At 34.9% G+C, this 10407-nt stretch overlaps 1 protein-coding gene across 2 annotated transcripts in view; it reads right to left on the bottom strand.

Moving 5' to 3' along the window:
* Positions 1–431: 431 nt before the first annotated feature.
* PRPF40A (PRP40 pre-mRNA processing factor 40 homolog A (S. cerevisiae)) overlaps positions 432–10407 on the bottom strand; it is a 62718-nt gene continuing 52742 nt past the window's right edge. For both annotated transcript variants that reach the window (XM_006834537.1, XM_006834538.1), the window contains exons 17-26: positions 8607–8721; positions 8338–8429; positions 8133–8249; positions 7477–7614; positions 7108–7203; positions 4783–4869; positions 4514–4610; positions 4369–4430; positions 3647–3778; positions 432–1502 (exon numbers count right to left, since the gene is read on the bottom strand). In XM_006834537.1, the coding sequence (XP_006834600.1) occupies positions 1410–1502; positions 3647–3778; positions 4369–4430; positions 4514–4610; positions 4783–4869; positions 7108–7203; positions 7477–7614; positions 8133–8249; positions 8338–8429; positions 8607–8721 (1029 nt within the window). In that variant the 3' untranslated portion in view covers positions 432–1409. The remainder of the gene's footprint in view (positions 1503–3646; positions 3779–4368; positions 4431–4513; positions 4611–4782; positions 4870–7107; positions 7204–7476; positions 7615–8132; positions 8250–8337; positions 8430–8606; positions 8722–10407) is intronic.

Raw genomic sequence — 10407 nt, 5'->3', positions numbered from 1 at the left:
AAAGTATAATGAACTTTTTGTTCTTAAAACCCCAACTTGAAACAGTGAGCAAATTAAAAGAAAAGCACACAATATCTAAGGTAATGCTTTACCCTAGATAATACCAAAGACTGTGTGTGCTGAAATTTACTTATATAAAAAAATCTCCTGCACTGAAGGAAAATAGTATAAATTACATTACCAACCTTCGAAAGTTAGCATGTACTCTAGCATTGTTCAAACCACTGCCTCCCTAAAATATCCTATAGGAAATTCAGAGATTAAATACAAAGAGGCCTTAAATGCATTGATTTACAATGTTCTGAAATATTGAAAAAGGAAAAATAACTGTATGGGTTGGATAAAGCAAAATTTCAAGGATTTAATATCTTTAAATGATCGTACAATTTCTTTAAAACTGAAAAGTTTAAGTAGAAATAAATACTAGTACACACTAGAAGAGAAGGTTTAATAATTGGTAAAAAATGTACAAAAATATTCAAATCAGAAATGCTTTAGAATGTGTACTTCTCAGTGAGTAGGGAAGGTAAAAGACTTCCTCAATGAGAAAAAAAAGTAAGACTGAATTAAAAAACAAAAACAAAAAACAACTGTGTTAAAGAAAATGTTTAAGTCAACATTGATTTTTGTTTTAGACAAGAATATTGCAACTATCATTTAAAATTTGGCGGCACATTCTTTAGTAGGTCCTTAAGGCAAATATATTTAAATTAATTTACAATTTGATTCATTGTTAATTTTCTTAAACATCACTTAAAATAGATGCTGAAAATAATGCCCTCATTATAACCTTTTAAAAATGTATTCAGGTGTTTCATAAAAAATAACAATGGTGGCTTTATTACAGTAGTGCTCATTTGGTACCACTGTAGTTCATGGTCTACCAGATTTCCATCAAAATCACCTATAGGAACTCACCACAGAAGACCATATGAGTTTTAACCAGTTGGGTAGTGCACAAAAAAGCAGTTCATCAGTTGCTGGTGCTTTTTTTGGTACTACTATATATATATATATATAAAACAAAATTTTAATTATAATGTCAAAATCCACCTTCTATAAAGTAAAACAAATCAAAATCACCTCATGACTTAGACTTTAAAACAAAGTGGAGACAATCTGCAGTTATCAGTAAATTGCCACCTTTAATCCAACCTGCAGTGCCCTCTGGAAGGGTCACAGAAAGACAGTTATGACCATATGAAAATATGATTCTTGTTATAGAATCAAAAGTTATTTTCAATTTCTTCTGTTTTTATAAAGTCAAGTCCACAATAACAATATACTTAAATGCACTTTTTGTTCTGTGATATAATTTAAAACCCAGTGTTATTTCAATTGAACTTAAAATAAGAGTCCCTGGTCTGAATTAGATTTAAATCATACTGTAAACATATATTTGGTATAATTTACTGATCATCATCCAGTTGCTCCAAAAGCGTCCTTCTGCGCTTTTCTAATTCTCCTTCGCTCAGTTCACTGCCAGAAGTATCCCAATTACCCTGAAAAGACAATTACAGTTGTTGTCAGCACCCAAAAAAGGATAATGAACCTTAATGGGTTACTGATTAAGCATACCTTGGTTATTTTATTAGAAAAAAAGGTAGCTTAGAATAAGACTACACAGTGCTATGTTCCTTTTACATTAATATGTAAACCAGTGAGAATGTTACCCACGTGGTTTTTTTCTCTATCATAAGTGAATTTTATAAAACACTTTTTTTTCCATTTAATGCAAGCCAGCTATGTTCTGAGGTACTCTATTACTTTCTAATTTTGCATAGATTCCAGTTTGTCCCACAAGTATTTTGTATAACACAAACAGAACTACTATACTTTGAGCACACTGAATATTGTGTCCAGATTAAAAGACCAGATTAATGAAAAAGTCAAATATCTATCAGTAAGGTGAAATACTGCACTACCTGTGAGATATAACCACCGAAATGAAATGTTAACAGTTTATCACATATCATCTTTCTCTTTGGAGATTTCATTTAACCCACTCATTTGTACGGAACTGCCATACCAGTAAATAATTGAGGAGGCAATAATTTTTCACAGAGGATGTGCAGCTTAAAAATATCCACATGTATATACTGCATCAGAAAATAGGATTTGTGTTTGTCTACATACTTAAAACTCCACTGCAAATTTGGAGGACTGGGCAAGTGTAAGAAGGCTTGTTATTACTATACTCTGTTAATCACATATACACAAAAAATGGAAAACCAAGGATAAATTATGTAATTTGAGATGAAAATACCTACAGTCAGAAAACTCAATATACTGCAGGTAATGTCAGTACCCCAAAAAAGGATAAATAATGAACCTTTAAAAATAAGAATGAAAATAAGAACATTTAAAACCTTTAAATTACTCTGAAAGGATCACATTAGAAGGTCCCAGATAGAGTGGGAGAAAATTATTTTTAAAAGACCAGGCTTACTGGTCATAAACAGACTGGAGAGCGGAAACTATAGACCTTGTCCACCCCTCAGATCTGAAAAGGAACTCACTCTTCAATATCAAAATAAAAATATTTATCTAATTTAGAAGTATTGGGAAGTTGGGTGAAAAGAAGAACTACATGGACGAACTGGGATACATTGTTACACGGAGAATATTGCAATTATTGAGATAAAACAAAGTATATTAATTTGTTGAATATAAAACTGATGATTTGCTCTGTAAACCTTCACTCAATTCACAATAAAAAGTTTAAAATAAATTCTCCTCTCTCACCATCCTGCCCATAGTAATATTTCTAAAGGTTACTGAAATGCAACTTTTTGAGACTGGATTGAGTTATGATTATGGGTACCTGGTACAAGACCCCTGATTTGAGTGTCCTACATTTTACATTGCTTAAAGTAGTATACGAGTACTGCTGTTGTTAAGTGCTGTTGAGTTGATTCCGACCCACAGCGACCCTGTATACGGTTTCCAAGGAGCAGCAGGTGAGCTTGAACCAACAACCTTGCAGTTCAAACTACTCTGCAGTCCGACGCATTAGCCTACAGTGCCACAACAGGACTCCAGTATACATGTGTTGTTGTTAAGTACTGTGGAGTCGGTTCCAACTCAATAGTGACCCAGCACAGGGTTTCTGAGGTTATAAATCTTTACAGGAGCAGAACGCCTATCTTTCTCCCGCGGAACTGCTGGTAGTTTCGAACTGCCAACCTTGAGGTTAGCAGCCTGATTCATAACTACTACACTACCAGAGCTTCTTAGTATACATGTATAGCATAACATAATTATAGTTTTAACTCACAAAGGTATGATTTTTTGTTCAGTATACTTGAATGAATACATACATTAGGAAACTATATGAGAGGTGGTGGTGGTTGCTAAGTGCGGCTGAGTCAGTTCCACTCATAGAGACTCTATACAGTGTTTCCAAGGAGCAGCTGGTGGGTTTGAATTGCCAACCCTGTGGTTGGCAGTCTAGTGCTGATCCTACAGCGCCACACCAGGAGTCCATATAAAAGATAGTTAACTGATTATTCATTTTTCTTGTCAATGGTAGATGATCTGAAAAAAAAGTCTAGTCTTTAAACATCATCATAGGTTTAACCACAGCAATTTGGAAATATACATATTCTTTGAACACAAAGAATCCAAAAGGATTCTAGATACTTACAGAATCCTTTCCAGTCTTTTTCTTAGGTGATTTATGTTTTGATTCTGATCTTTGCCTGCTTCTGTCCTTTTCACTTTCCCGGTCCTTATCTTTTTTGTCCTTGTCTCGCTCAGCATCTGACTCTGGAGAGTCCTATGGAAATATGTAAGACACTATATTAACCTAAATCACATTTTGTGTTGACAGCTGTTTCCTCAACAGTGCTTAGAAGGAACCTCTACAAGTGTACTTTTAGTACCTAATAAGTGGTTTTTATTTAGGTACATACAAATTTGTGTGACCATAGTGTGATCTATTAGTGGCAACCCTGAACCTTTTTGTATTTTGAAAAAGCTCATTAGGTAATCTTGATGATGATTGCTAGGACTAAAAAATCTCAAGAGCAGAGAAACTGTTTAAACATTTAAAGTACATTGTTCTAACTGCAGAACACACACATACAAATGTGGATTGCATTTGAACTTGGTGGGAATCTCAACACTGGATTACACACACACTTTTCTGAAAAGCTCATCAGTCATTTTAGTGACTCATAGTTATTTGAGATTAAGGTGAAGAACAACTAGCTTAAAACTTCACGGTTCAAAAAGAAATTCTATTAAACAAACCTAGATGCCCATGTCCTAGGACTATCAAAGACCACAAGCATAACGATTCAACTGTCACTGACAAGAGTTAAGGGCAAATATTTAGGTCCAGTATAAAACTAAAAGCTTGCTTACAGATTTATGTCTCCTCTTCTTGCTTTTCTTCTTATGTTTTTTTGACTTCTTATAACTTCTCTCTAGACAACATGAAAGAAAATAAGTAAGAATTTGGGGACAACAAGTGTCAGTAATTTTAATCAAGTAAATAAAAAGTGTTTACCAGACTCAGCACTAGAAGAATGCTCTGAAGCAGAATGGGACTCAGATCGCTGCCTTTTTTTCTTCGAATGGCTATCATCATCATCTGAATCTGATCCCTAAGCAACACAAATAATTTCATTTATACTGATGCTGATTCTTGGTGTGGTGCTTGCTATAGGATAAGCATTGGACTGCAAACCCACCAGCTGCTCCTCAGAAGCCAACCTGGCACTGACTTGACGGCACCTGACAACAACATGGTACCTACCATTTGACAAACATTCTTACCGATCGAGAGCGGGAACGTTTCCTATGATGTTTTTTAGATTTCTTAGAATGTTTTTTGTTCTTTGAATGATGGTGTTGACATTCATGCTATATATAGGGTCAAGAAAAAATGTTTACATTTACTTTAGTCATCAAATTAAAAAAGAAATTATACAAGTAAGTCCTTAAGAGTTAAACGTCATCTTACATATTTAGGATATATCCAATTAAGAATGTATAGAATTAGTATCTATAAAAGATTATCACTACTTAAAAATGTTCTCCCTTCCTACCCATTCTATGTGTCGTAACTTAGACCTCTAAACACAACAGTGCTAAAAAGTAATAAAGATGAATTAGGACAGTTGATACTCTGTGGTGGTTATGTGCCATGGAGTCGGTTCCAACTCACAGAGACCCTGTACAGGGTTTCCAAGGCTGTAAATCTTTACGGGAGCAGAAAGCAACAGTGTACCACAGTGTAATCTGCAGAACATAATGACAGCTACTTTGGAAAACAGTGTCATTCAGGATGTTTCTTATGAAGACTCTGGCTTTGGTCAATAAGGCACTGAATCAAGTAACTAGCTTGAGTGTTTCTCTGAAGTAAGATAACCAAAATTAGTCTCAGACTAAATCCATAATCTACTTCTTTCCCCCAAAGAATATTTCCAACTTACTCAAATTCAGATACCCTAAAACAATCTAGTTCTAATCTAATCTCACATGAAATTAAAAAATGGCTGTTGTCCCTATGGATTTCAAGTCTAACACTGCAACTACACAAGAGTTTTTCAAAATTAACTGTGCATTGAAGCCAGTGGTACCTGCATTTCTAAAGAGCTTTTTGTGACGCAGATGCTGCTGACAAGAACCACAACCAGTACAAAGGACTGGTCAATAAGGTAAGATTCAGAGGAAACTAGAAGCAAAATAATGGTCAACACAGATATTACTCAAGAAGAATAAATCCAAAGAGCAATCAATTTATATGAATCGGGATGTGAACCGCAAGGTCAGCAGTTCGAAATACCAGTGGTTCCATGGGAGAAAGATGAGGCGTTCTGCTCCTGTAAAGATTTACAGCCTCGGAAACCCTGTGCAGGGTCGCTAAGAGTCAGAACTGATTCCACGGCACTTAACAACAACAACATTGGTGTACTGGTCTAGAATAAGTACTAGATGGCACTTAACAACAATGATCAGATTAATTTAGTGACTCTTCATGTCCAACCTTTTATTTGGGAGTCCTGGTGTGGCGCTGTGGGTTAATATGTTGGACTACAATGTTGGCGATTCAAATGTTCCTTGGAAACCATATACTAACTAGGGTAGTTGTGAGTTAGAACTGACTTGATGGTACTAACAACAACAATGTCCAATTATCATTCAACACTAAAATATAATGTTGAATATGTGCCAACTTTCAGAATATTTGTTAAAAGCACTGACCCTGGAGTCAAACAGCTTGGGTTGGAATCCATACCTTTTAAGTTACCTTTTATTTCTGTTTAATTCATCTATAATCTCATAGGATTATTGGTAAGAATTAAGTCCATATAAGTAATATATATCTACAAGAATCAGAATAGTATCTGGTTCACACAGGCACCAGTATCAATATTCAATTTAAAAATGCATGTCTAATTTGGGATCCTCCCAAACTACAAATTGCTGATAGTTGACTAGAAGCCTTGATGATAACAACAGTAGATAAACACATATTTTTTGTCATATGGGGGTTTTCAAAATGTTCATGGAAAAATTTCAGTATCTGTAAATTCCATTTTCCACCACAAACTTATGTATTTTATACTGTATCATATAAAAGTGCAGTCTTCAACACAAAGTCAAAAAAGTATTTCACAAAATATGCAAGCTTTTTGGACTTGCTGAAATAGCGGCAGCAATGTCTTCACAAATTTCCTTAAGCTGAATTCACTTATGACAGGCAACCACAGCTGCAGATTAGACCCCAATCTACTGTATATATCAAGCATTTCAACTTTTTCTTGAAATATGACTTTTCTCTGCTTCTTGGGAGTATTTCCAACATCATTAGTGGCACTTGGTCCCTGCTGTTAAAGTATTAGATTAAACATACTAAAATATAAAATATAAAATATGAGAGATCACTTTATACCAGGACATACAACTCACTGGAAAAATGATTTGCTCAGCAGTTTTTCAGATGTCAATTGTAGTTTTTTATAGAAAAAAAAGCATCCCACATTAATTATATTTGTAATAAAAGCAGCATACTTCGATCAATCTTTACTCATTTTTTGTTTCTATTTTTACATATTTTTGTATTACTTCTATTCGTTATGAGAATATTAACGTTACCTCAAGCACATGCATGAAATCTTTAAATATTCGTTTTCTTTCAGACTCTAGAGTTATGTCCTCAAATGCAGGCTCTTTTACAAATCTTTCCCGAATCTGAAAAATTCAGATACGGCATCAATAAATAACAAAAAAGCATTATATTTATGCCTAAAACTAATCAGGACAGCAGGTGAAAATTGTGACTATCCTCCAAAAGTCTTCCCTCAAATACCCAAATCATTATAAAGTAAGACTATTAAAGACAGAGTTCTCTTTAAGGAACACTTTAAATTGGAATATATTCTAAAAGCAACAAATAACTTTAGCTTATTTTGGGCTATAAAAAAAAAAAGAAAGCAGAAAAAAACAAAATAAAGGTACACATACATCTTCCCAGACAGCATCCAATTCTATTGGAGGAGCAGCTTGTTTCAACATACTCTTAAAGGCAGATTCTTTTCGCTTCATCTTCCGAGCTTCTTCTTTTTCTCTTTCACGTTCACGAGCTTCTGCCTTTTCTAGTAACTTGTAGAAAAATCGTAATCAATTTCAACAGCACAATTCTAATTCCTGTTCAGATTACCACCCTCTTTTATAAAATACCTTTTAATACTATTCAACTACTAAGTTAATACCCAATTTATCCATAACATCAATTACTTTGAGCAAAGGAGTTTAACATCAGTCCATCATCTAAATACATTGATTCCTTTCAGCTTACTTTGAAAAACTGCCTGTTGTTAAGTGTCGTTGAGTTGGTTCTGATTCATATAGCAACCCTGTATAGGATTCCCAAGGAGCAGCTGGTGAGCTTGAACCACTAACTTTGTTGTTCAAACTAACCTTGTAGTTCAGCAAATTAACCCACAGTCCTACACTGGTAAAATATTAATTTTTCCTTAAAGATGAGGCTTTCTGCTCCTATAAAGACTTACAGGTTCGGAGACCCTGAACAGGGGTCACTATGAGTGGGAGCCAACTCCTCCATGGCACGTAACAACAACAAATAACCTATAACTTGTAATAATCAAGAGATTACTTACACTATTAAATGCCAGTTTAATATTTCCAGCATCTAATGTGGTTGACCTTTTAGTTGAACTGATTATTGCCACGAAGTCTTCAAATGTTGTATTTACTTCAACTATAAAACCTTTATCCTAAACAATAGAAATTTTATCAATATTAAAATATAGCACCAATCTTTAAAATATGTGGTTAACAGGTATTAATAAATTATCTATTTACCTTTAGAATGTCTTTTATTATCTTCTTCTCATCATGATAACGTGCTTTAAGATCCTCAACATAAAACTTGAAAAGATCAAGCGCAGTTGATCCTAATGAAAAAACTAAAGAAGTCAAAAGCTAGCTCTAACCAAAGAGCTGCAATTACTTTTTTGTTTATAAAACAAAAATAAAAGATAAAGCACCCTCCTCCCCTCAACACAACTACCTCCCTTTGACCCATTCCAACTACTCTCCTAACTATCAATTAGGAAAGAATAGAATCTCACCAGGCTGACCAAGCATATTAGTGAATCTAATGTCAGAACTAATCGTGGGATACAATTCCATCCAAGATGACATAGAATGTAGTTGTCCATGTTCATGTAATTCATCTAAAAATATCTGAAAAAGACATATTTGGAAAGTCATCTTTAAGTACATTAAGAAGATTTTGTTGTTGTTGTGAAGTACCGTGGGGTCACAGTTCTGACTCACAGCAACTCTGCACAGGCTTTATACAAGGCTGTAAATCTTTACGGGAGCAGAAAGCTGCATCTGTCTCCCACAGAAAGGCTGGCAGTTTCAAGCTGCTGATCTTGAGGTTAGCAGCCTGATTTGTAACCACTACGTACCAGAGCTCCTTCATAGAAGGGTAACAAACCAGTTACTGAAGATTAATACAACTTAAAAACCCAAGTTAAATATATAGCAATATTTATCAATGTTATTCCGAACGATTTTTGGTGTAGTGAATATGTGACTATTTAACAAAAGTAATCTGGTTTTAAGGAAAAATATTTCGACTCCAGAGCAAAGGTCTTTTGAAAAGCTACATTATCTTTCTAGGCAGCAGTTTTTTGTTAACTTAATATTGAACTATATTTCCAGTTAAAAAAAAAAATTAGGTAAAAAAGGATAATGAAGGGAAACTAGGATAAGTGAGTAAAAGCCCCATTTTTATTACAAAAAGTAAGTAAAAATTTCTAAAACATAGTAGGCACTCTGTTTATAACTACAACAAAGACACTAAAAACCACATGAAGCACACAGATGAAAATTCTGTAACCCTAAACTTCTAAGCAAAGGTTAGAGAAGCAGACTGAGTGATTGCTAGCCAGATGCAGCATGATCATCTTGGAACTTGTAGATGCAACTTTGACCAACAGAAGGTGGTCTGACAAATAATTTTAATTTTAGCTCACAAGAAGAAACAAGAGAAAATGGCTCAAAAACAAATAACCAAGGTGCAGAGACTGAAAACGTTTCTAAGGAAGAAGTTGATGGAGCTAACAGAAAAAGAATTCAAAAAGAATGATTTTCAAAGGAGAGACATAAAGACTGAGGAAAGCGAGGAGAATATAGTAAAAACTTTAGCAGATTTCAGAAAACCACTATAAGAACAAACACAAAATAAAGCAAATTTTAAAACAATGCAAAACCTGCAATTAGAAATCCAGAAGATTATTACCAAGATTTCAGAAACAGAAAATACATTGGAAGGGCAAAGGAGCAGATGTGAAGCAATGGAAGCTCAAATTTGTGAGCTTGAAGATAAACCTCTCAACAGTAGTGCTAGAACAATAACTACAAAAAAAGAATGAGGGAACCTAGATCCAGAGGGCCTGGAGGAAGGCAGAATCTCTGGTGAGTAGTATTCAATCTGACTAGGGGGAGCTGATGCAATGAAATACAGACGGTTCTCTTGTGATACAATAGTGAATAATTGTTAACAGGACTGTCTGTGAGGGTCGGAAATGTAAAGGTGGATGTTTTATAGCAAGGAGGGGAGTGATTAACTTTTCAGTCTAGGAGCAGAGTTCCCTAGGACCATCAAGGGAGAAGAACAGAGAGCGGGACCCTACCCAGAGAAGAAGTGATGCCTGAAATGGAGCCCGAGATGATGACGTGGAGCAATGGGGCAGCTGGAGACTTTAGATCCAGAGAGGGAGAGTGACTGTGTGCTGAAGACCTGGGGTGTACGGGGGAAGGATTGCATGGAGGGGATTGTAACCATGGCAATGAGACGATATACGATAGAATGAATGTAAGATTGATGTTCTCCCATGTAAACTATGACATAATTCACAA

The sequence above is a fragment of the Chrysochloris asiatica genome, unplaced genomic scaffold, assembly GCF_000296735.1.
Source record: "Chrysochloris asiatica unplaced genomic scaffold, ChrAsi1.0 scaffold00012, whole genome shotgun sequence".
In the NCBI taxonomy this organism is placed as follows: Eukaryota; Metazoa; Chordata; class Mammalia; order Afrosoricida; family Chrysochloridae; genus Chrysochloris; species Chrysochloris asiatica.
Note: the sequence above shows the minus strand (reverse complement) of the source record. Positions and strands in the feature narration are given on the sequence as shown.